General features: G+C 39.1%; 2 protein-coding genes across 6 annotated transcripts in view; both read right to left on the reverse strand.

The window, feature by feature from the left end:
* Window positions 1-982, reverse strand: part of LOC111610872 — a 289,364-nt gene extending 288,382 nt beyond the window's left edge. Inside the window, exons 1-2 of the mRNA XM_023345919.1 lie at window positions 815-982; window positions 454-486 (exon numbers count right to left, since the gene is read on the reverse strand). Of these exons, the coding sequence (XP_023201687.1) occupies window positions 454-486; window positions 815-851 (70 nt within the window). The 5' untranslated portion in view covers window positions 852-982. The remainder of the gene's footprint in view (window positions 1-453; window positions 487-814) is intronic.
* A 2,535-nt stretch (window positions 983-3,517) lies between these two features.
* LOC106700158 (obscurin-like) lies at window positions 3,518-24,811 on the reverse strand. 5 transcript variants are annotated; one of them, XM_023345596.1, is made up of 19 exons: window positions 24,531-24,811; window positions 24,371-24,403; window positions 23,396-23,461; window positions 21,841-22,101; window positions 21,078-21,341; window positions 19,964-20,236; window positions 19,236-19,469; window positions 18,576-18,833; window positions 11,925-12,242; window positions 11,050-11,322; window positions 9,020-9,271; window positions 7,315-7,566; window positions 6,975-7,100; window positions 6,844-6,859; window positions 6,667-6,758; window positions 6,103-6,153; window positions 5,851-5,911; window positions 5,401-5,501; window positions 3,518-3,824 (listed from the first exon to the last, which is right to left on the reverse strand). In XM_023345596.1, exons 1-17 carry the CDS (start codon window positions 24,565-24,567, stop codon window positions 5,856-5,858), a joined length of 2,862 nt encoding a protein of 953 aa, XP_023201364.1. In that variant the 5' UTR covers window positions 24,568-24,811; the 3' UTR covers window positions 3,518-3,824; window positions 5,401-5,501; window positions 5,851-5,855. The 5 variants fall into 5 exon arrangements, with proteins under 5 accessions (XP_023201364.1, XP_023201362.1, XP_023201363.1 ...); XM_023345594.1 differs by having other exon boundaries at window positions 5,451-5,501; window positions 23,396-23,464; XM_023345595.1 differs by having other exon boundaries at window positions 5,446-5,501; window positions 23,396-23,464.
* Window positions 24,812-26,374: the final 1,563 nt, after the last annotated feature.

Raw genomic sequence — 26,374 nt, forward strand, 5'->3', positions numbered from 1 at the left:
ATATTTTGTTCAGATTTAAAACATTTCATTTCCTAACAAAGACACTAAAATCATAACTTAGTGGAAACCAACAGGACTTTTACAGCCTTCTGTACTTCTCTGATAAATCTGCTTTGTTTTGTCTTTGAAATTATAAATTGACACTCCAGGTCAGTCTTGAGAATCGGCAAATAGACACAAAGAGGAACAAGTTGTTCTGCGCAACCATAGGTTTCAAAATTAGTTTTCTTCTTTGTTCAGCTTTCGCTCATCTACTGTACATCTTAACATGTCAATATAATATATTCCAGTAATTGTAATTCCAGTAATTAAAAACAAGATTTGTGCCGATTACTACAGTGTTTGTTCCTATACTTGCAAAATTAGGCTCAATTTCTGTACAAAACAAAGGTAAATGCATTGGAAAAACACTATATTTCTTCCTTTAAGTTAAATCCAAAACAACTTACTTACCTTCAGCACGTCCATGAAGCAGAGAACTGAGCACTGCAATAAAGATCAAGGTTTGGTCAGACATAATCCAGCTGGCTAAGAATAAAAATCACAATGTTATTTTATTCACTTTAGATGAAGATTAAAATAAAAATGACTGTTTAAAAATAATAGACAAAGACATAAATATCACATTATGTCCAATGTTTGTCAAAACAGAGACCAAAGCTGCTTGAATTGCAATGCTGATTACAAAATGAGGAAAAAGACTCGAGTCTTCTCTTTTCAACGCGGTCAGATCGTAACAGAGTTACACGGCCACATGTTATCATGAAGAAATATTTTCCATAAACTCTGAGCAGAAAGTCAGTGATGTACTTACAGAAAAAGCCCAGCATGCAGAGCAGAGCAGGTTTCATCCTGGCATCCAGAACGGCTGCACAGCTCAACTGAAAGGCTTCTACTTGGTTTGAATTGTGTTCGTATAAAATGAGAAGTTAAGTCTAAAATATATATGACATCAATAAGTTTCATGCGTCTTCTTCTTAGTATCCCCTCTCTGTGTTTCCTTCCCTTTCATACTAACTTCACACCACAGCAGCCACTGAGGCTGCAGCACTTGATGCTGGTTTGTATTTCCTGTCCATTGCAGAGATATTTTAACCTTATGCACAACATTCTGTTCAGGCTTGCAAAAAAATATACAAATAAACAAAAAACACTAAATTTGAATCCATGTTGCCATACAGAGTTGCTTTATAATAGTTTGCAAAAAAACAGTTTGCTCATTCTCATTCTTAAGCATTTTCCTGTTTTGATGTGTGAACTTTACACAGAGAGAGAAATATTAAAACAGTAACTTTGACTTTCTGATACTGACTGACCATCATCTGCTGAGCACCATCCTGTCTGGTTTTACCCTCTTACCTGTTATAGGCTGCAGGTCACCACCACCAGAACAGAACAGCCTCATAAATAACATTTGCTCAATGAACAATAATAGATTGCTGTACAGATACTGTGCATACTTGTGGATATTTTGAGGAAGTTGTGAGAGAAACTAATCATGCAGAAACATTTCTGGGTAAAACTTAAACTCAGGGCCCTTTTGCTGCCCAGCAACAAATCTAAGAACGACGGGGGAACATGCATCTCACAGAGCATCACCATGGAAACTTATCAGCACATTTCTAATCACATTTTGTGTGGGTGTGTGTGTGTGTAGGAACGGAAGTGGACATTAAGTGTTAAAATGGCGGTCATATCAGATAATCAGTTGTACGTTTCCTGGACCTTGTTTCCTGGAACAAGGTCTGTGAATAAAAGATGGCTTATCTGGTGGATCACATGTAGAACCATGTGTTAAAACGCCATTGGAGCTTGAAGACATGAGGTGCAATGGATTATGGGATGAGTCGGGCATTTGAATGTCTTTAGGTGTCGTCCTGGGTCAAGAAATAAAGAGCATGCTAATTTGTGTCACTCATGTTAGAGATTAAACAAAATATCATGCAACACTCTGTGGTTAATGTGTCAGCTAAAGGTAAATGAACATTTTATAAAATATATTGATGTTATATTCAGGATGTATCCATCAGTCCATCTATTTTAGTGCTAAAGCTTAGTGACGGTCAGTGTGGAGCTGATGAGGCCTGATTAGTCTGGACAGAGTCAGATGGTCACAGCTTTGGTTGTTTAATACCTGATTCACTAGTTAACAAGGTGAGATCTATGGTGTGTTTTAGTGCTCATTTTATCAATTATATTCACAAACATTAAAGAGTTAGAGGGAAATGTAGACGACACAATGAGCCACATTCAGTCAAGAAAAGATTATTCATCATCAGTAGCATTTTTAATGGACCACATTTTTTCTCCTTAAAAATATATGTTGAAAAAAAATTCAAGTATTCCCACTATAAGACAAAAGTATCACATGATAATAAAGCAGAGGCTGTATATAAAACCCTCTATAGTGGACAGTTAGAATGAATTAATTTGTTTTAGGCTGTAAATCCAAACTGCAGTTCATACTATTGACCACAAGATGGCACCAAAGAGGACCGTGTTGAAAAGCTTTGAGTAATAAAACATTATTTTAAAACCAGTAAGCTTCATTTGACCATCACTAATGATGTCATCCTTCACCTTCCTTAGTTTTTGTTACCAGTCTGACAGATTTTCCAGTTGTTACCATGGCAACCTTCTCTGCCCAGTGCATGTCCACACTGGTCTTGTTTATGTTCTAGAAATAATCTAGTCATGTCTGAAGAGTTCATCTTTAGTTAAATATGGTCAAAGTTTTAGAACAGTTCATCCATTTTCAGAATCAAAATTTTGTAATTTTGCTATTGATGCCCAACGTGAGTCAAAGAGCAAATGAACAAATTATTGCAAGTTCATGTCCCACAAACTCTCCAGTACTACAGCTCCACACAGAGGATAATAGGTTGAACTGCTTTTAATAACCTGTCCCTGGGCTGCCACCTTATCGTGGTGGAAGGGGTTTGAGTGTCCCAATGATCCTAGGAGCTATGCTGTCTGGGGCTTCATGACCCTGGTAGGGTCACCCAAGGCAGACAGGTCCTAGGTGAGGGACCAGACAAAGTGCAGCCCGAAGACCCCAATGATGAACGGCACCATTGGACTTGGCGTTCCCTCGCCCGGACGCGGGTCACCGGGGCCCCACTCTGGAGCCAGACCTGGAGGGGGGGCACGATGGCGAGCGCCTGGTGGCTGGGCTTTTACCCATGGAGCCCGGCCGGGCTCAGCCCGAAGAGGAAACATGGGGCCCCTCTCCCATGGGCCCACCACCCGTGAGAGGGGCCAAAAGGGTTGGGTGCATTGTGTGATGGGTGGCAGCCAAGGGAGGGGACCCTGGCGGTCCGATCCTCGGTTGCAGAAGCTGGCTCTTGGGACGTGGAATGTCACCTCTCTGGTGGGGAAGGAGCTGGAGCTAGTGTGTGAGGTCGAGAGGCTCCGGCTAGAAATAGTCGGTCTCACCTAGACGCATGGCTCTGGTTCTGGAACCAGTCTCCTTGAGAGGGGCTGGACATACGTCCACTCTGGAGTTGCCCAAGGTGAGAGGCGTCGGGCAGGAGTGGGCATACTTGTTGCTCCCCATCTCGGCGCCTGTACGTTGGGGTTTACCCCAGTGAAAGAGAGGGTAGCCTAAATCTCTCACTTTGCATTTTAAATTGTATCCTATATGACAGTGGTAGTAAAAGCAACAAAATGTAGTATGTATTGGATTTAAGAGGGAATTATTAAAAAAGAGGGTCATTTAATGCTAGCTTTGGATAAAACGTTTGACTCCTTCTTCCTCTTTAATTTTTCCCGGGATCCTCGGCGAGCGGCGTTCTCCGTGAGCGACCTGCAGCGACGGCGTGCTTCTAAAACGAAACAACAACAAAGCGTGTTGACGTCACAGATCACAGAGTTTAATCCCACACAAAGCAACGCATGAATCAATTAACAAAGCTGCAGAGGTACAGAGATATGTATTTTCTCATAAAAATAAAACACACAAGGGGAAAACAGACAAACATAAAACACAGACAAAAAAAGCAAAAAATAGCGGCCGCTGTCTCTCTCTCTCTGGTTTTTTCCTTAACACGGAATCTTAAAGTAAAGAGGTGTTTCCCTATTTAATATATGCAGTCAAGGCGTTCCGTTCTTTGACCAATTAGAAACTCCCTCAGGGACTCAGAAAAACTTGGAAACTCCCCTCATTATGGCAAAGGTGTCTGGTTTTTGTCTAAGTAAAAGGGCGGACCACTTCGTGTTCATCTCTGTCTGGTACGGGGAGAGGCGCCAAAAAGTCTCTTCCCCCCTATTGGAATGTAAATTTATTGCTCTGTCTTCAGCGGGGAAGGAAAAAGGCCCTGCTTGTTTGAATGTCAGCTATTTTCAGCTCCCACATGCTCAACAGAAAACTGTTCCAAATAAGAGTGTTGGCTATACCTTTACACATGTCGTAAGATTAACTGTATTAAGCATTAAAATTAATCACTTTTTCTTAACAGAATACATACGCAGATAGTCATGAAGTACTAATAATACCAATAGCTAGATATTAAATTTATACGAGGTGAGTTTTTCTCGGCTGTGAATGTGGATCAGTACTGGGCTGATTCTGTGCCTTCAAATAATTTTTAGAGCTCCTGGAGAAGTTTCACATAACTTAAGAAGATGATGTAAAAATAATGTTTGTTTTAGCCACATAAAATATCATGTGCAGCAGCAAACAATACATCACCAACTACAGCTAAGATTAGCTCATTGATAGATCAATGCAGTAGCCATGTAGTCTGATGTAAAAGCATTTTGCTAGACAAAGTCAAACATTGGGAAGTTTTAATAATTGTTATCAAATGTTAAACACATGTTTATAAGCCAACAAAACCCCCCCAAAAGACTCAGAAATATATAAGGCCAACAACGACAATAAACTCATTTAAAGTTGATGCTCAGTTTCACACAAATACAAAGATGCTAGCATAAATGTTTGGCTGTTGAACTGGAACATTCGAGGTCGTTTTAAGATAATTTTCCATTATTGGCTCCACTAATATTTTTGATAAACATTACATTACCAAGACACATACAAACATACCTTTATCTCGACTTTTTTCTACTCTTCCTCTTTCTTTTCTTTGTCACTGAAAGCTAAGTCCTTTTTGCGCCATTGTTATGCTAACTTATCTTCCACTGGTTCACTGCACATTACAGGCAGCTCATATTACCGGTGAAGCTTGACCCACTGTGGCCAGTAGGGGGAACCGAAGAGCAATTTATTATTATTATTATGACTGTAGATTATTATTATTATTATTATTGAAGTTGCTGTTGCTGTTATCAAATATGTAATTGTATAAAAAAATCACAACTTTATAAGGAAATTGTGCGTTTTTGTTAATGTAATCACATAGAAATCATTAATAAAAAAAATTAATCACTTCCACTTACAGGGCCCCCTAACAGCCCCGGGCCCTAAGCAGACAATCAGCTTGCCTTGCCTTTGCCTTGGACCAGCCCTGCTGGAGAACGAACCATCACATTCCTCTTTCCTGTCAATTGAGAAATAATTTGAGTCACATATTAATCAGCATCAAAAATTATATAAAAGAATCTGACAGTTGAACATGTTCAAAGATAAAATCATATGTTTGATTCTAATTCAGTGATTTACTTTAAATCTCCTGTAAAATAACATATCAGGTCAATAAACTGATACAATTAAAATCATCATTAAAAGAATCTAAAATTAATATTTTGAATAATAAAATATTAAGTTGAATGCAGAATTGAACCACCTTTTATAGCAATTTCCTTTGTTCAGGTTACTAAATTTAGTTAATACTTTATGTCTATTATGTAGATGTTAATCATCTGAACCACATGTTGAGCTGCAGTTACCTGGGTTAGCAATTAGCATATATAGACTCTTCTGCTGGATGATGAATATTCTCTGCTGAGACTGAAGAAAATTAATGTTGAGAAAAATCTTTAAATCATCTTACATTTAGTATTTCATATTTTGTTATAGGTATTTACATTCTATATTTGTATATTTAATGTGTTTCAATTGATCTTCATCAGAGATATTTCAGTATTTTTATCATCTTTCTGTCATCAGTGTCTTTAGCTGCTATAAAACATTTACTTTACCGTTTCCTGAGGCTCTGCTGAGTTGGATTGTCTCATAGAGGGAAGTGTCACCTAAAGACAATAAAACAAGGTTAAAGTTCAAATGAGTGAAAATTAATAAAATTATCACATCAATTTAAAACAAAGTAGATGTTCTAATAGCTTGTTTTTATCTGTTTGTTTAGTATAATATTTTCCTAACAATATGTTGATATTTGTTTCCAGTGTGAATTTTCTTCATTTCATGATTATGTTTTAGCTTTATATGATGATAGACTGTTGAAGAAAACTAACTATTGATCAATACTATTATTTTATTTTAGCCAAACAACATTAATGTAGAAATGTGATTCACTCTGTGTTTATTTGTTTTCTTTGTTCATAAAATCATTATTAGAAAAAGTAAAATCATCTCAACTATCATGGGGCAGAAAGTATTTTTGCAGTTCCCATTTCCCACCGCTTGGTGGCAGCAAAGAATGTATTTTAATCACAAAAGTCATGTGTTTTCAGTTCACATATCTGGAAACTATAAAGTGATTAAACTTTCCAGTTAATCATAAAGATGTTTAATGTGAGACGAACCATGAAGCAGAGAACTGTAAACAGAACCGTCATTCTGGGTCACTTCATGATTTGTAGCTGAGGCTGGATTGATGCTCTCTGGTTGATTCAATCTGAAAATAATAGAGACATAAATGCATTAATGGAAGTAATTATTTGATGCATGATTAGAAAGAGAGAACAAATGTTTTTACTGACCTGTTACTGCTTAAATCTGCAGGAAAAAAGATATTTAATGATTCATGTTAAAACATTAGAATAAACTTGAAACATTTTAACAAAAAAGTGTTTGACTGAATATGATCTAATGTGATCATAAAACTTCTCACCTTTGGATCGTCTGCGGCGCCACAACAAGAGAAGAACAATAATGAGAATAATGAGAACGATTCCAACAACTGGTCCAATGATCAACATGACAGGAAATGAAGAACTGACTGGACTGGATACAGTTACTGGAAATAAGAAACATTAAAAATGAATAAATATTAAATAGCATCAGATTTCATGTCAATATCGTTCGGTTTGTAAAAATGAGATTTTAAACTTGAATGCAGATAAAAATCTTCAGCACATATTCATAAACTTTCTTGGTCTTGATCTTGTTCCTAAATTAAAGTTTAATTATATTAATGAATAAAAATAATCACATATTTTAATCCTCCTCACCTCTAACAGACATCCAGCTCCTTGGTGACTCTTTTCCTGAATGTTGACATTTGTAGAAACCTTCATCTGACTTTGACACTGCAGAGATATTCAGCTCCTCTCTGCTGTCATTATTGATGAGTTTATTATTATGATAGAAAAACACATTGGAGAGAAGATTTTGTTCTTTATCTCTGCAGCTCAGAGTAACAGGATCTCCTTCAGTCACAGGATGAACAGGGCTCACCAGGATAATAACATCATGATCATCATCTGTAAAACAATCAGAGAATATTCAGGTGAATAACATCCATTTAAGCTGCTTTATGCTTTCAATTGATTTATGATTCAGAAATTAAATGTTTGATTCTTCAGTCAAAAATGCATTTGTAGTCACGTTTCATCATTTCTCCTTTTTAGTCGACATGAAGACAAGTTTGTTCACAGAAAAAATGTAATGAACTAAAATAATAGTTATTTTACTGTAGATGTTTGGAAAAATTGTTTTGGAGTCGTCCAACCAGAGTCTCAATTTGAATCTGATGGAGAATCTGAGAAAAATGCTGAGCTCATCACCAAAGATAAATCATCAAATCACAAGTGGAAACAAACAAAAAGCTGGTCAGCAATTAAAAAAAAAAAGGTCTCGTAGCTTTATTCCAAAAAATATTATAATTTTTTATCATGTCATCTATTATCTAAATAATAACATATGAATAATTATCTTACAACTTTATCTTACTTTTACATTGTTTTGTTTTCTATTTAGAGATGCTGGTCTTAGTTGAGTTAAACTAATTTAAAATCAAAGTCTGCCAGTGGTATGAATGATTTTGGGCTAAATTGTAAATTGGTTTCATGTCTGTTTCCATGGATCAAGTAAAATATGATCCAAAACTAAAAGAGGTTATAACTGAGTTGTTGTACTACAATGAACTCTAAAAATATTTCCTCTATTGCTTGATGAAACTACCTTCATAAATTGGTCAATGAGTTAGAAATTATGTACAAATGGAGTCGTTTCTTCACTTTTACTCTAAATGATCATCCATCATCTTCTGATCTCTGATAAATCAGTTATCAGTGGAATCTTCCTCATCATCATCCTCAGGTATTTGTTCTCAGTTTGAAAGGTAAACCTCTATCAGGTCTTTGCTTCTCTAAGTCCAGGGAATGGTTTAGAAGTTAATTGGACCATGCTGTCCACTTCACAGACTGTTAAATAAATTATTTGAAAAGGTTATGATGGTTGAATAAGGTTGAAATCTCATTAAATCAGTTTAAAGGGAATTTTAGAGAAATAATTTGTTGTTTCTTCAAGAAGTCTAATGTTATCGTTTATCTACCTTTATGTGGGAGATAAAATCAAGTATGTAATAACCCATGTAAAGCTAAAAAATGACATTGCTGATGAAATAAATTCCATCAAACTATTTTGCAAATTTATACAATATCAGTGATTTTGTACAGGGAGTCAGAGTAGATCTGAGGAGAATAAAGTAAAGTTAGTAAAAATGTTGTGATGTGGCACATTTTTAAAGATAAATGTCAAAGTGCTTCACAGGAAGTGCAATCTAACTGAACAGCAATGTAAAATACAAAAAATAAAACACAATATAATACTGAATGCTTATGATAAATGCTCATGTCTAACTAAAGGTTTTCCTGAATTAAACTTAAATGTTCTTACTGAATAAAATGCATTAAATATGTTCATCCTCCTCACCTCTAACAGACATCCAGCTCCTTAGTGACTCTTTTCCTGAATGTTGACATTTGTAGAAACCTTCATCTGACTTTGACACTGCAGAGATATTCAGCTCCTCTCTGCTGTCATTATTGATGAGTTTATTATTATGATAGAAAAACACATTGGAGAGAAGATTTTGTTTTTTATCTCTGCAGCTCAGAGTAACAGGATCTCCCTCAGTCACAGGATGAACAGGGCTCACCAGGATAACACCATCATAATAATCAGCTGTAAAACAATCAGAGAATATTCAGTTCAAGAACATTTCTTTAAGCTGCTTTATGCTTTGCAGTGACATTGTGGAATTCAGAAATAAATGTTTGGTTCTTCAAACAAAAATGCATTTGTAGTCACGTTTCATCATTTGTCCTTTTTAGTCGACATATAGACAAGTTTGTTCACATAAAATAATGTAATAGAATAATCTAATAGTTGTTTTACTGTAGATGTTTGGAAAAAAATGTGTTGGAGTCGTCTAACCAGAGTCTCAGTTTGAATCTGATAGAGAATCTGAGAAAAATGCTGAGCTCATCACCAAAGATAAATCATCAAATCACAAGTGGAAACTTACAAAATGTCTGACAACTACAGTGCCTTGTGAAAGCATTCGGTCCCCTTGAACCTGTCAACCTTTTGCCGTTTTTCAGGCTTCAAACATAAAGATCTAAAATTTGCATTATTTTGTGAAGAATCAACAACAAGTAGGACACAGTCGTGAAGTGACTTTGCTGCACTGAAAGTAAAGGGCATTTTATTTCTTATAAAAGTTTAAAATATCCAATATATTTCGTTCTACCTCACAATTGTGCTCCACCTGTTGTTCATTCTTCACAAAATAATACAAATTTTAGATCTTCATGTTTGAAGCTTGAAGAGCAGCAAAAGACTGAAAAGTTCAAGGGGGTCGGACACTTTGGCATGGCACTGTATATTGCCAAAAAAAATAGAATGTTTAACATGTCATCTATTATCTAAATAAGAATACATGAATTATTATCTTGCAACTTTTTCTTACGTCTACATTGTTTTGTTTTCTATTTAGAGGTGCTGGTCTCATTATTTGAATTAAACTAATTTAAAATCTAAGTCTGCCAGTGGTATGAATAATTTTGGGCTAAATTGGTTTCATGTCTGTTTCCATGGATCAAGTAAAATATGATCCAAAACTAAAAGAGGTTATAACTGAGTTGTTGTACTACAATGAACTCTAAAAATATTTCCCCAAATGCTTGACGAAACTACCGTCATAAATTGGTCAATGGGTTAGAAATACGTAATCACCCATGTAAAGCTAGAAAATGACATTGCTGATGAAATAAAACTCATCAAACCATTTTTTCAAGTTTGTTCAATATCTGTTGTATTGTACAATGAATCAGAGTTGATCTGAGGAGAATAAAGCAAAGATAGTAAAAATTAATGTGGCACATTTTTAAAGACAAATGTCAAAGTGCTTCACAGTGTAACCTAACTAACTGCACAACAAAGTACAATACAACAAATAAAACACAATACAATCCTAACTGCATATAATAAATGCTCAAGTCTAACTAAAAGTTTCCTAGAATAAAAGTGTCTTTTGAATGTGTTATACTCCAAAATATAATCTGATGTTATTCTTTTTTCCTAAGAAAAGAAGATTTCAGCTTTGTATGAGCAGCAGAACAATTGATTGGAAACAATTTACGTCAAGAATAACAAAATCAATATTTCAATCTGAATGTTTACTTTTAAACCTCTGGAAAAGTTTTTGTTATTTAGTTTTTACCTCTTTTAAATAGAGACCAAGAAACCTCTTGATACCACCCAATGAACTTTAAAAGATTAACTGTAGTTATAATGGAATAGAAGATAAAAATGAATCTAGGCAAAAACTTTTTTTTGCAGAATTAATTATTTTTGTGACTTAACCTTGGACTAAACATATTATTGCAATAATAGATATATTCATGATTTTTAAATGCAAAAAGAGGTTAAAAAAAACAACATAATAAACCAGATCTTACCTTGAGCAGTGATGTTGACAGCATTGCTAAACTCTCTAGATTTTGACTCACACCAGTACACTCCATCCATATAATAGTACGGATTAATCGTGCATGTAGATCCAGTCATGGTCCCCCAGGAAGAGCAGGCAAAGTACAACAGTCGATCTGTTTCTATAATCCTCCTCACTCTCCACTCAGTAGAGTTTCCCTCACAGCTCAGAGACACAGAGTCAGATCTGAAGTGTTGAACTCTGTCAGGATTCACTGAGAGAGAAGCTGCTGGACGAGGATCTGAAAACAAGACAGGATTTCATCTGAGAACAGAAACATCTTTAAAATGTTTCATTACAAATGGTTTGTTTCTATAGTAATAAAGATTACAGCAAACATTTCAGCAAGTCGAATAAATAAACTACCAAAGAGGAAATAATTATTTCGTCTTTTACAAATACAATTTGGATTTTATCTGTGAATGTTTAACAGCCTCCAATGATCAATGTTTTAATTCATCTCTAAACCTGATGGCTGATTTTATTTCCAATCCTCTGACTGCCTGCTGACTTCTTTAGTTTTCTATAATCAGTTGTGTTGATTTGTCAAAAATCTTCACTAAATGACTTTTTACCTCATATTTCTGTCATGTTGCACATGAAACAAGAATAAATGTTTCAGTAAGAATCCAGGATAAATCATGTTTGTTATCCAATAATATGGATGATTCATTAGTTTACTATGTTGTAAATATATTTTTCTTCCTAATGTTTTGTCAAAAGTTAACATAATGCACAATTGTTAAATTAATATGAAAGGCACCGTTAAAATAAAAATAAATGTTGGATCAAGTTTCAAACCTCTAAAACTTAATTTTATTGAGAGCAAATAAATAAACTGACCTGCAGACCAGACAAAATTTAGTTCACTGTAATAAGTGTAAAACTTTGGTTCTCCTCTTCCTGCTCTGCACTTGTATCCTGCTGTGTGAGTCGGTCCACTAATGATGAAGGAGTTCTGCTCAGTCCCATTGGTGCTGCCAGGAAGCAGCTCATAAGTGTAGTGCAGCTGGTACCACTTGGATGGATCAGGAACAACTTTATACCAGAAGAACCTCCATCCTGCTGATTGAAGCTCCAAACCCTCACAGCTCAGAGTCACTGAGGCTCCAGGATTCGGCCATGATGGAGACACAGAGAGGACAGGCTTAGGGGGAAACGCTGGAGAGAGATTTGAAACTGGGTCAAACTTTTAACCACAACCTCTCTCTTTTCTCTTCATTTTATTTCCCTTAAAGAGTTAATATAGTAATATATTGAAATTGAAGTAATAACCATAGTAATAATAATAACATATGCTCCCTCTGGTTTAACCTTAACTTTGACATTTTACTTCCTTTTTCAGTAACATTATATTCTTACACTATTTTATTCTTATAATGTGAACTTTATTTCATTCAACACTTTCATTTTTCTCTTATATAAATCAGGGACTAGAAACACTGATCAATACAATCTATTGAATCTTTATTTCTTGTATCACTGAACTCTAAGAGGACGTTGTTGGTTTTGATGTATTTGATGAAACTCTTTCAGACTGTCAGGATCTATGTTTTCCTGTGTGTTGATGTACAGTAGTTCAGTTAGTTTTTCTGTGTCCCTAAGTCTCCGTGTTGTCCTGTCTTACCCTTTGATTGCTACCTGGTGTGTCTCGTTTCCTTGACTACCCTCTGTGTATTTAACTCCACCTGTGTTCCTTGTTCCTCGTTGGGTCCTTGTCAATTCAGTGTCGTATGTGTGAGCTGTTGTATTGTCGTCCTTCGTTTCACCAGTTGCTACCGGCACTGAGCCCTGGATTCCGCTCAGCCGTGCTGCCTGGGATTTTGGACTTTGTATTCCTGGTTTCGTCATTAAAATCATCATTTTCGCGCACCTACCTGGATCTATAGCGTCTGCCTCACCACCATCCACCACACCTCATGACAGAAGGACCTGACTAGACCGATCAGTGCGGCTAGCTTCATTATGGATCCAGCCGGCTTAAAAAGAACCATAAAGGACTACGTGGTGGAGTTGATTAAGCCTTATTCCGCCCGTCAGCATCTGGGCATTGCCACACGCATGGTCCTTATGCTGGACTACTGCATCCCGTGACTTCCGCACTTGGGACTGGCGAAGTTGCAGCAGGAGGCAGAGTGGGAGCGCCTGACGGCGGTTGCCTTTCTGAAAGGCAACACTATGCCTCCCAAGCCGCACAGTCACTCCGCCAGCCCAGACCCAGCGTCTTCGGAACCAGCACCTCCAGAGCCGGCAGCAGCCCCTCCGCGACCAGAGCCGGCAGCAGTTCCCCGCTGCAGTCCCCACTGCCTGTGTCCCTTCATCACCCCCTTGTATTCCCCCTGAGCTCCCTAGTGCTCCTTCTGAGCTTCCTAGTGTCCTCTCTGAGTCATTTAGCCCCCTTCTGAGCGCCTCCGGTGTTTCCTCCGAGTTCCCTAGTGTTTCCAATGTTTCCTCGTTGCCTCCTAGCATCCCCTCTGAGCTTCCTAGCGTCTCCTCTGAGCTTCCTAGCGTCCCCTCTGAGCTCCCTAGTCCCTCCTCCGAGATCCCTAGTGTTCCCAATGTTTCTTCGTTCCCCTCTAGTGTTCCCTCGTCGCTTCCTAGTGGTCCCAGTGTTCCTCTGTTGCCCCCTAGCGCTCCGTCTGAGTCTCCGCCCCCTAGTGCCTCTCCTGAGTCTCCCATCCCTAGTGTTCCCTCCGAGCTCCCTAGAATTCCCAATGTTTCCTCGTCACCTCATAGTGTTTCCTTGTCGCCCCCTACTGCTCCTCCCGAGAACCAGCCTCGTAGTGCTCCTCCAGATTCTCCCAGAGACTCCTTGTCGCCGCCTCCTGCGGCCTGGCCCCCGCGCCGACGTCACCCACTGGACCCACCTTCAGCGCAGCGGGTGGACCTCCTGTTTCCCATCCCCAGTGCCCCGAACGTCCTCCAGACCTTCCCCGTGGTTCCCGCCTTCAGCGCTGCAGACTGCCGCCAGACCTCCTCCATAGTTCCCACCTTCAGCGCCACGGATGGCCGCCGGACCTCCTCCGTGGTTCCCGCCTTCACTGCCGCGGACATCCGTCGGACTTTCCCTGTGGGTTCCGTCTCCTGAGTCTCCGCCCACCCTGATGGGTTGTTTTCTGTTGTTTTTGGACTCTTGGCTCCCCATCCTACGCCCCTCCACCCACCCTTGTTGTGTTTTGGTTTTCAGACTTGTTTTGGGCGTCTAGTAGCCGCCCTTGAGGGGGGAGGGTACTGTCGGAATTTGAGTTTTTTGTGTGTTTATTTTGAGTTCTCTGTGTTCTGAGTCTCTGTGCTGTCCTGTCCTCCCCTTGATTGTTCCCTGGTGTGTCTTGTTTCCTTGATTACCCTGTGTATTTAACTCCACCTGTGTTTCTTGTTCCTTGTCGGGTCCTCGTCTCATTTGGTGTCATCGTGCTGTCTCTGTCTTTACGTCCATTCGTTCTGTGTTAAGCCCTGGTTTCCGCTTAGCAGTGCTGCCTGGGTTTTGAACTGCTTGTTTAATTTGGGTATTCATTATTAAACCACCATTATTCATCTTACCTGGGTCTCCAAGTGTCTGCCTCACCACCACCTCACATCACATCGTGACACAGACATTTTCTTTGGACTTTGGATTCTTCAATATATATAAAAGTCTCATTCAAAGATGTTCAGAAAATTTTAATTTATTGTAATAAAATATAAAGAAATTAAAGGTTGGCTTAAAGCTGAGATGCAGCTAACAACATTTTTCAGATGCATGTAATGTAAGCCTATAGGCGTAAATTCAAGCTGGGAGACTCTCCTCAGCCTACCGGCAGCATCAATCACCACCATGCCTCCGCCAACCAGCACCAGACTGTCGCTCCGCTCCAGCCAATCACCACGCAAGAGCTCCTTCTAAAGGCCAAACAACCACGGGTCCATCTGCTTCAGCAGCACTTCAGAGCTTACTTGTGCACTTTTTACCTCTCCGACATTCAATCAGCTAGTTTCAGCTGCCTCCTCTCCGTCAGCAATCCCGGTCCTTCCGACCCTAATCCAGCCCGCAGAACCACCCTCCGATCGTCCTTTCCTTCTTTCATGGCCCAAATCCAGAGAATATCCCTCAGCTGCGCTCTTGTTGGCTTTCAGCTACTCTTCACAGATCTAACTGCCCTCATCACGCCTCCCTTCGGCCACCATCGGCGACAGCAAAGCTGGAAATCTTCCGTCTTTCCCTCATTCTTGTCGCGGGCATCTTCTGTCATCCGCCTGGTTCCCCGCTCCGGCTCACCATCATTTGGCTGCTGCGGCTCACTGTCACTGTCCCCTGCAGCCAAGCGCTGGTCGTCTCCACGATCCGCCATGGCTCCACCGACGCTCATCGGCTCTTTCTGCTCTCATCTCATCGTGGACTCCCTCCGTTGCCCGGATCATCTCTCCCAGTTCACCTCAGGGAGAACGCCGTCATCAGACCGCTACGCTCACTTCCACCTCGGCTCGCAGCTGGCTCTTCAGCCTCATCAACCGGCAACCTCACTGTGCCCATCGGGGGTGTCATCTAGGTAAGACGTACCCGCTCCTGACTCGTTCATCTTCGGTTCGCATCATGTCACCGTCATCGCACCAGTACCTTGTACTGACTTATATGTAATTTTTTTTGGAACAACTTCCTCTTTTCTACAGGAGAAAAAACGATTAATTCAATGGATCAGGTGTCCTTGTCCAGTTTCAAATTCCTTTTAACAGGGTCAGAGGAGGCATGCCTTGCCCACTCAACAACCTGCCCCATCTGCAACAGATCCAGTCAAGCAGCCCAATCAAACGAATAGACAGCAGAGCGTCCAAGTGCTGCAGTTCCAAAATGATGCAGTCAATCAAGTGTCTGAAAGAGAAAATGCCTTAACTGTGGATCCAGCAGGTAGATTACCCAGGAGCAGAGACACAGCCTACCAAGGCTGTGTCTCTGCATCTGCTGACGGTGCGGATCAGCAGATGAGAACCAGATGGAAGCTGCACGCCGCAACAACCTTCAGTCACAGCCGGTAACACCAGCAGAGCAACAGCACCACAAAACGCACGGCAGGTACAGCACTCAAAACCAAACGCAATCCCAGCCACTTAATGCAAGATGGTTTGACAATCTCAGATGAGCAGATCAGGAACACAAGTCACTCAGGCAGCCAACATGCAGCGGGAGAAACAAACACACACACACAAACCTTAGCAGCGGCCTGCCCATCAATCAGCGGTGCGCTTATGGCTGCACCTGGTACACAAAGTGGGAGGACAGTACCCAGCCCACCACGGTTGGGTCAATGTTACACCTTTCTCAGAACACGCCCCAGAAGGCGCCGGCGTTTTGGGGCAGAGTAGTTCTGATCATCATCAGAAGCCGTTCGCTGGCTCTCTAATTTCACCGCCTCATTGCAGCTAGCAGACCGTCCCTCGTCCGCATATTTTCCAGTCTCCCGTGTCAACCTCCACCCTGTTGACAGTCAGCTTTCACCTGCACAGCGATCCAAACTTCACGAACGCCCTTTTAGAGGTCATTCATAGTTCGCAACACCGCTCGCCCTGACAACTTCCTTTCCTTGTCATCTGTTGGTTTGGTCCCGATTCCTATTAAGGTGGCATATACGCAGTAAGTGCACAGACATGCGCATTAAGGAGGTCCACGTCATCTACACAAGCTGTCAGTTTGGCACACGCAACAAGATAAAATCAGCCAACTCTTTCACTGATAAATGATTGGTCATTCATGCTTGTCGCAGTTTCTATGCGGAATTACTGCCAGAGCTAGTTGCAATCAACTACAAAGCACACTCGTATAAAACAAGCCTCCTGTTCCCTGATAGTCCGACTGCTTGCCGCCAAGTCAGACCGTCGCTGGCAATAAGGCTTACGAAGATCTAACTTCTCCGTCATGTGGCTGATTACCTAAAGTGTTCTCGGTAATCCCTTACTGTCAGTTGCAACCATCCGTTTGTACCGGGCGTATGATGATCAGTCATTCAACGTCCCAACAGCACACCAGCCCCCGATGTTGACTCACAGTCTCGCGTACTGTGCTTTAGTTTTCCGCTTCAGCAAGAATCCTGACTTATTCTACCCCTCTTTGCACGTTTTCCAAATAATCATTTTTTGGGGGGGTTTACAGGACAGGTGAAGGTCTCTATTATCTAGGTCAGTGGTCTCAAACTCCAGTCTTCGAGGGCCAGTGTCCTACAGTTTTTAGATGTGCCACAGGTACAAAACGCTGGAATGAAAAGCCTTAATTACCTCCTCCTTGTGTAGATCAGTTCTCCGAGCCTTGCTAGTGACCTAATTATTCTATTCAGGTGTGGTGCAGCAGAGGCACATCTAAAAGTTGCAGGACTGCGGCCCTCCAGGACTGGAGTTTGAGACCGATGATAGGTGCTCTGCATTCAATGAAGTCATGCTCATCTCCTAGCGATCCAAACTTCGTCTCATCGGCCTCAGTACAAAATGAAAACACTTCAGGATCTCGAGAAACTTAACCACGCATTCATCTGTAGCCACATTAATTACCGCAGCATCTTAATTAAAACCAGGGAGGTCCTGCATCTATGACTTTCACGCCATGCTCTTAAGTCAGCGAGCTTGGCTCTCAATGCCTACGTTCCTCTCTCCTGAAGTCTCCACGGCTCTGCCTGATCCTTAAATTTCTTGGATCTTAGAAATCCAAGATGTATGTGCATTCCCTTTGGCCATTTCCAGGCCTCATATCTAGCTCACAGGGAGCCTGAACTGACCCTCAAGGTTCAGTCATAACTCCCTCTCATCAACCCAGCCGCTGGTTGTCAGAAGCATTCTCCTCTGGTATTCTCCTTTCTCAGACCCGAAGGCCCCATTCTCACCGCTCTCAGGCGATGGGTAAGCATCCATAACAAATGACTGGTGGTGGAGTGTTTCAGCAACTCTAACTCCTTTCTGTCCAGATGGACAGCTGTGCCGGCCCCGTCAGCCAGCCAGCCATCAGCCTCACAGGCCCCATCGGCCTGCAGGCCTCATCCAACAGCCGCACCTAACGAGGCTCGATGAGCCTGCATGCCCTGGCTAATGCAGCTGCGGGTAACAAGGCTCCATTAGACTGCAGGTCCCAGTCAGGCCTTGGCCCGGCACCCTCTTTTGGGGGGAAGACTACCCTGAGCTTCGCCCCAAGCCGATCATCCAAGCTCACAGCGATTCTCAGCACACACGTCTTTTGACGGTGTCCAAATGCCAAAGAGCTTTGGGTCAATACAACTTTCTAACTGCTGCTTTTCTCTGTGTGAGTCTCTACAGAAATATTTAATAGGGAATAAACATGAACAACTATCAGCCTACTGAAATAATTAGACAAGTGTGACTGATTATAGAAAAAATAAAAATAGTTATAGTCTTAGATTGTGTGCCTTAGAAAAAGCTGTGTTTTTGTTATTTTATTTCAAATTAAAAAAAACTTATATACCAAGTGGGACATACTGTCATTAAAAATGATCACCTGTCAGTAATAAATAATCAACTTACATACAGTTATATTAACAACATTACTCCATGGTGTCAAGAAAAACCCTTGTCTTTTTCCTCTACAGCTGTATTCTCCACTGTGGTAATGAGTAGCTGATATGATCCTGTATTCACTGGATGATGGAAAGTTTCCATTGGTTGGTCTCCATTCATACGTCCACTCAGTTCCTCCCTGGATCTCACATCTCAGAGTGACTTTCTCTCCTATGTAGATCTGAGACCAGTTGGATTGTAGAATCAAACTGGATTTATTGGGAGCTAAAGAAATAAATATCTGGTTAGCAGTTTACCACAACAGTCCAGAGTAAAATTTAAGTGTTAATTTAACACTTTCCCTGAGAGAAACTACTTTCTAAAATCACTTAAAAAGTATAAATGCTTCTTCCAAACTGTCCAGCAGCTCCTTTAAGATTAGTTTTTTTTAATTAATAAGAACCTTTCAAAATAAAATGACATCAGCTTAACTTGTAGCAAAGCAGAAAGAAATTAAGAGTTTCAAACACTTACACAGCAAACATATTCATCCATAAAATGTTATATTAATTGAATAACTTAATAAACTAAATGTGTTAAACTGCAGCAGCTGCTTTTATGTTCATTTGTTTAAGCTATTTTAATGTTGCTTGCTTGATTATTGTAGGTCAAAAGTTAATAACTTACAGATAGTTAATGTGATGACATCACTCCACTGTGTTAACAAATAGTCACTTGTTCCTTTGCAGCTATAATTTCCACTGTCAGCTGTGATGATCCTGGATGTTGGATTATAATTGAAATTGTTTTTTCTCCATTCATACGTCCACAGAGCTTCTTCCTGGATTTCACACTCCAGATGGACATTATCTTCTTCGTTCAGAGACGAGCTGGGATTCAGGATCACATTCGCCTTAGAAACTGTTCACATAAAGAAATATCGAGTTAGGAAATTAAAAGAAACAAAATGAACCTGAACATATAAAATGATATAAAGAAGCAGATATTTACTCTGTGCAAGTGTCAAAATATTTATAGTAAAGTAAATAATTTGTTAAACTGTGTAAATCAGAAACTTAACTGAAAATGTTAACAGTTTAAATACATCAAAACAAAACTGAAGATATATTTAACATAAAAATAGAAAAAACTTTCTATAGTTTGATGAACATATTTTACAACAGGATGTTGTTAATTCTTAATATCTGAGATCAGATTAAATTCTTTATAACATCTGATTACTTTGGTGGTTTCAGTGGAAATATAAAAGTCAAATCTTGAAACTAAATATTTCTCTGTCCTGTAATCACTTTATTATTATATTTTAATAATTTCGTTTTCTGAAAAACTAGGAAACAAATGTGAGTTTCAAAGATTAAGTGTTGTCATGGTGATGACCTGATAACTAAACTCACCAGTTTTCTGAATGGTGACCTCTTCACTGGTTTCTGATTCAAAAGATGAGTCTCCTCTTCTTCCTCTGCAGCTGTATTCTTCTCCCTCTGAGACTCTGATGGTTCCATCTGGTTCTGTGTTTCTGGAGGATCCAACTACAGGATAATATTGTCCATTTTCGAACCAATCAAACTTCCAGCCAGTAGATCCGTCCACAGAGCAGGTCAGTGTAACACTGCCCCCTGCTGGTATGATTCTCATCTCTGCGGTCAGGGTGGCTCTGGGTTTATCAGCTGTTGAGTTTGAAAATCATAACAATATTTTAAAAAATTATAATATTAATTATTGCTGGAATCATTTTGTTGTAATAGAAAAAACTACATCTTTATACCAAAATTTAACATTTAATTTTTCAAACAGAGAAATATAAACTCTGCAGGAGCCTAAAAAACTAGATTTTCCATCATGTTTCTTATCAACAAGAGCTGGAGGAAAATTAATTATTACATTGATCATTTTGGTGAAATTCCACATCTGACCTGACAATTCAAACTCAAGTCCAGTTAGATTATTTCAGCAGCAGATCAAACTACAACAATGACAAACAGACTAACCTGTAATTTAACAACAGACACAGCTTAATTGTAACTTATTTAAAACAGTTCATACAAAAAGTCAGAGTCCAAGATGTTCTTTACTAACATGAAACAATCAATCAATGTATTGTGCTTTGTATGTCAGTATGAGCTCCATGTAAATGACTGTTCACACACTAAAAACCTCCATATTTAAATGATCCACAGCTCTAAGACAGAACATTAAAATCTTTACATTAGTAATTATTTTCATACAATATTTTATTCCAAAACATTTTGCATGTGCACAGTCACTAAACCTCTAATCTCTCTCTGAAATAATCCAGTTCTTCTTTATTCTTCCTGGTTATGATTCTTTATGGATGGAAAATAATTTTTCTTCATTTAAATCTCACAAAAGTCACAGTTTAGCCTGCAGTCAGTTCTTTCTGTTCTCCCACAGAGTAAATTCAGTTATTAATGAGCTTTTTGTTTCCTGTTCTGTTTATTTTATAAACTAAAGACACTTTCAGGATGAATGGAGGTCAGTCTGACTCACATGACACTGTCAGTCTGATGGCTTCACTCCATCCTGTAAACTCGTAGCCTCTTCTACCCTTACAGCTGTATTCTCCGCTGTCAGCATCAGTAGCTGAGATGATCATATATTCACTGGATGATGAAAAGTTTCTATTGGTTGGTTTCCATTCATATGTCCACTCAGTTCCTCCATCATCCTGGATCTCACATCTCAGAGTGACTTTCTCTCCTCTGTATATCAGAGACCAGTTTGGTTGTGAAGTGACTGAAACTCTGTTGGAAACTACAGCAAGAAACATGATTAGAAAAACAAAGAGTCTGAAAACTAAACAATTAATTATACCGTGTAGCATCTGTAATAATAATGTCAATCTAAGAATTTTTTATCTGATGTGTCATTTAACATATATTTTATGTCATAAATTTCATTAAAATGTATCAATATAATGTCATTAAAATGTCTTGGAAGAATGTAGATCTCAATGTTCACCACAACATCTCACAAAAACATAAATAAATGTAAACACATAGAGTTAATTTACTTTTTTCCTCATATTTCTGCACATTGTTTAAGCAAAAACTTTAACAAAATGATTCAATTCAGCTGAATGAATATTAATAATTGAACAAATTATGAATCTTAACTCATATTTACATTTAGAACAAGATATTATCTCTTTAAATGTGACAGAGTAACAAACTTCCTTTAGTGATCATTTCAAAATGGATTTTTCATCAGAAAGTTTACAATGTTTTCTTCCCAGATAAATTTATAAACTCACCTCTCTTATTAATGGTGACATCATCACTCATAGTTGTCATAAAGTTTGTCTCTGTCATGGATCCTCTGCAGGTGTAAATTCCTCCTTCTGTGATCCTGAAAACTCCATCTGATCGAGGAGAAACTCTGGTCTGATAGGTGGATGAAGATCCTCTGAAGAGCTCAAATGTTAAACCAGCAGGTTTGTCCACAGAACAGGTTAATGTCACACTGCCCCCTGGTGGTATGGTTGTTTTGTCTGCTTTCAAAGTTGCCTTTATTTCTGCAATAATATTAATCATAATTAATAAGGTTTTTAGCAATTTGAAACAACATGAATAAATTCTCATCAGACCAAAACTGAGACTTTATCATGTCAGACAGAATCAGCACAACACACAGTCTTCTACTCCACATGCAGTCATGTTCTAATGGTGCTTTAAGCAGCATTGTATCATGTGCAACAGTGAGGTCAGGAGAGATCCAGATAAAATACAAACTTCTTACAAGCATTCTCCATAAACACAACAAATAAAATGGGCCGAAAAGGAAACAGAAACTAAAATAATTGTTTCTGATTTAACCAGTTCTATCAACCCAATACCGTTCTGCAGTCTATCTGCAGAAAGGTTTCTATCTTGTGGCACAAAATAATTTAACTTCAATTCAATTCAAAAATATCTTATTGATCCCAAAGAAAAAGTAAATCTTGTTGTATTTCCATTTGGCATCTATAAGATTATTCAAAGGATTATTGTTGATGGTGATGGTTTAGGCAGGAACGATTAGTACTGTATTAGTCTGTATTACAGCAAAAAAGAGTCTGAAAACTAAACAATTAATTAGACAGTGTAACACCTAACACCTGGAAATAATAATGTCAATCTAAGAATTTTTCCTGTGATGTGTCATCAAACATACATCATATATCATAAATGTCATTAAAATGTCTTGGAAGAACGTAAATCTCAAAGTACACCATAACATATCACAAAAACATTAAACGTAAGGATATAGAGTTAATTTGTTTTTTTCTCATATTTCGAACATAGATGCAGGTACATAAAGAAAAAAAGGTGCAGCATATATTGGTGGGGACTGTCCCCGTCATGCCAGAGTGGGTGAGGACATGTCCACACCAGTCCTTCAGGAAGTTATGCTTATGGCTGTAACTAATGCTTGTTAATTATTAGTTTTGGGTCTGCAGTGGATTCTCTACAGGTTCTATGAACCTGACCAGATAGAGAAAAATAAAAGTCAAATAAAGCAATTCTCTTTTCACTTATAAATGCAACTATTTGAGTTGCTTATTCATATCACACATATACAAGAGCAGTCACCAGTCCATCAAAGGGCAACACCAAGGTACAAACGATCACACACACACTTAACCTAACATGCCAGTGTTTGGACTGGGGTAAAAAGCCTGAGTTCCCAGAGAGATCCCACACAGGACAACATGCAAACTCCATTCAGAAAGACTCTATTTCTACCTACAGGAAAACAGAGCAGCAAACACAAGGAGCAAATCAAATTGCTGAATGAACGCAGACAGAAAAAAATAAATAAATTCTCACCTGCATGAAGTTTGTTGGTGTCTGGATCAGTGACGTCGACAGGCTGTATTGTTTGATTGATAGGATCTGCTAGCATGATATAAAAGGAAAACCGTGACAGTTTTACATTTTTGTACATAAACACATTGGTGGGCCCAACATATCTCATTACAGAGTTTATTAATCCATTACTTCAATTTGGACTATCTTTTCATTTTTTTCTGAAATTTCATGCTTTTCAGTTTTTTCTTCATTTGTGTTGCTAAGCCTGGCTCCTATGGGCAGCAATGAAAAAACTTTACACAAGGTTATACATTATACCCCACAGTACTATACATGGTAATGTCACATTATATTAAATTCTTCTGTTCCAACTCATAAATATTATTTTCTTAAAATTAATATACAAGTTCTGCTATATTTGGTGTTCCTTATTTATCCATCAATTAGCCAGGCTTCATGCTCTTCTATTGACAAAAAATAAATTCTGTCCTTATGGAGGTAAATATTTTGTTCAGATTTAAAACAACATTTCATTTCCTAACAAAGATTCTAAAATCATAACTTAGTGGAAACCAACAGGACTTTTACAGCCTTCTGTACTTCTCTGATAAATCTACCTTGTTTTGTCTTTGAAATTATAAATTGACACTCCAGGTCAGTCTTCAGAGTCGGCAAATAGACACAAAGAGGAACAAGTTGTTCTGCGCAACTATAGGTACCAAAATTAGATTTCTTTTTTGTTCAGCTTCCTCTCATCTACTGTACATCATAACATGTCAATATAATATATTCCAGTAATGCAAGAGAAGATGGTCCCTCAAATAGGGACCATTTGCTCTAAAACCAAGAATTGTGATACTTAAATACAGATTACTACAGTGTTTGTTCCTATACTTGCAAAATTAGGCTCAATTTCTGCACAAAACAAAGGTAAATGCATTGGAAAAACACCATATTTCTTCCTTTAAGTTAAATCCAAAACAACTTACTTACCATCAGCACGTCCATGAAGCAAAGAACTGAGCACTGCAATAAAGATCAAGGTTTGGTCAGACATTATCCAGCTGGTTAAGAATAAAAATCACAATGTGATTTTATTCACTTTAGATGAAGATTAAAATAAAAATGACTGTTTAGTCAGTGATGTACTTACAGAAAAAGCCCAGCATGCAGAGCAGAGCAGGTTTCATCCTGGCATCCAGAACGGCTGTATAGCTCAACTGAAAGGCTTCTACTTGGTTTGAATTGTGTTCGTATAAAAGGAGAAGTTAAGTCTAAAATATATATGACATCAGTAAGTTTCATCCTTCTACTTATTACAATCCCCTCTCTGTGTTTCCTTCCCTTTCACACTAACTTCACACCACAGCAGCCACTGAGGCTGCAGCACTTGATGCTGGTTTGTATTTCCTGTCCGTTGCAGAGATATTTTTACCTTATGCACAATGTTTTTTGCAGGCACTCACGGAAAAACCACTAAATTTGAATGCATGTTGCTATACAGAGTTGCTATATATTTGTTTGCAAATAAACAGTTTGCTCATTCTCATTTTTAAACATTTTCCTGTTTTGATGTGTGAACTTTACACAGAGAGAGAAATGCTAAAACAGTAACTTTGACCTTCTGGTTCTGTAGTGAGAAACTACATCATACAGAAACATTTCTGGGTAAAACTTAAACTCAGGGCCCTTTTGCTGCCCAGCAACAAATCTAAGAATGATGGGGGAACATGCATCTCACAGAGCATCACCATGGAAACTTATCAGCACATTTCTAAACACATTGTGTGTGGGCGTGTGCGTGTGTAGGAACAGAAGTGGACGTAAGTGTTAAAATGGCGGTTTAGCCAAGGAAAGATTATTCATCATCACTAGCATTTTTAATGAACCACATTTTTTTCTTCTTAAAAATATATGTTGAGGGGCGTGCTGTGGTGGCGCAGGGGGTTAGCACACCCCACGTTTGGAGGCCTTAGTCCTCGACGCGGACATCGCGGGTTCGACTCCCGGTCCCGACAACGCAACCTTTACCGCATGTCTTCCCCCCTCTCCTCACCCTCCTTCCTACTGTTGAAAAAATACGAGCCACTAGCGCCGCAAAAACTCTTCGGAGAAAAAAAAAAATATATATATATGTTGAAAGAAATTTAAGAATTCCCACTATAAGACAAAAATATCACATGATAATAAAGCAGAGGCTGTATATAAAACCCTCTATAGTGGACAGTTAGAATGAAGTAATTTGTTTTAGGCTGTAAATCCAAACTGCAGTTCACACTATTGACCACAAGATGGCACCAAAGAGGACTGTGTTGAAAAGCTTTGAGTAATAAAACATTATTTTAAAACCAGTAAGCTTCATTTGTCCATCACTACTGATGTCATCCTTTGCCTCAGTTAATTTTTGTCACTAGACTGACAGTTCTTCCACTTGTTATCATGGCAACCTTCTCTGTCCAGTGCATGTCCACACTGGTCTTGTTTGTGTTTATAATTTAGAAATAATCTGGTCATGTCTTAAGCCAGGGGTGACAACAGTCGGTCCTCGAGGGCCGGCATCCTGCACGTTTTAGTTCTCTCCCTAGTGGTAGTAACAACCTCCTCAGCATGTCAATGTTCTTCTGAGGCCTCTAATGAGACATCATTTGATGCAAGTATGCTAAAGCAGGGAGTGAACTAAAACATGCAGGACGCCGGCCCTCGAGGACCGACTTTGGGCACCCCTGTCTTAAGTGTTCATCTTTAGTTAAATATGGCTCAAAGTTTAAGAACATCCATCCATTTTCTTCCGCTTATCCGGAGCCGTGGGGCTGACAGCTTCAGAAGGGAGGCCCAGACTTTCCTCTAAGCAGCCACTTGTTCCAGCTATTCCGAGGGAATCCCAAGGCATTCCCAGGCTAGCCATGAAACATAGTCCCTCCAGCGTGTCCTGGGTCTTCCCTGGGGCCTCCTCCCGGTGGGACGTGCCCGGAACACCTCACCAGGGAGGCGTCCAGG

The sequence above is a fragment of the Xiphophorus maculatus genome, chromosome 14, assembly GCF_002775205.1.
Source record: "Xiphophorus maculatus strain JP 163 A chromosome 14, X_maculatus-5.0-male, whole genome shotgun sequence".
Classification (NCBI taxonomy): domain Eukaryota; kingdom Metazoa; phylum Chordata; class Actinopteri; order Cyprinodontiformes; family Poeciliidae; genus Xiphophorus; species Xiphophorus maculatus.

Coding starts and splice junctions, on each gene's coding strand:
- LOC106700158 (XM_023345594.1), bottom strand. CDS start 24,567: ATGAAACCTGCTCTGCTCTGCATGCTGGGCTTTTTCT. Junction 23,465..24,370: donor GCTTCATGGACGTGCTGATG/GTAAGTAAGTTG, acceptor ATATCATGCTAG/CAGATCCTATCAATCAAACA. Junction 20,237..21,077: donor CATCAGACTGACAGTGTCAT/GTGAGTCAGACT, acceptor CAAACTCAACAG/CTGATAAACCCAGAGCCACC.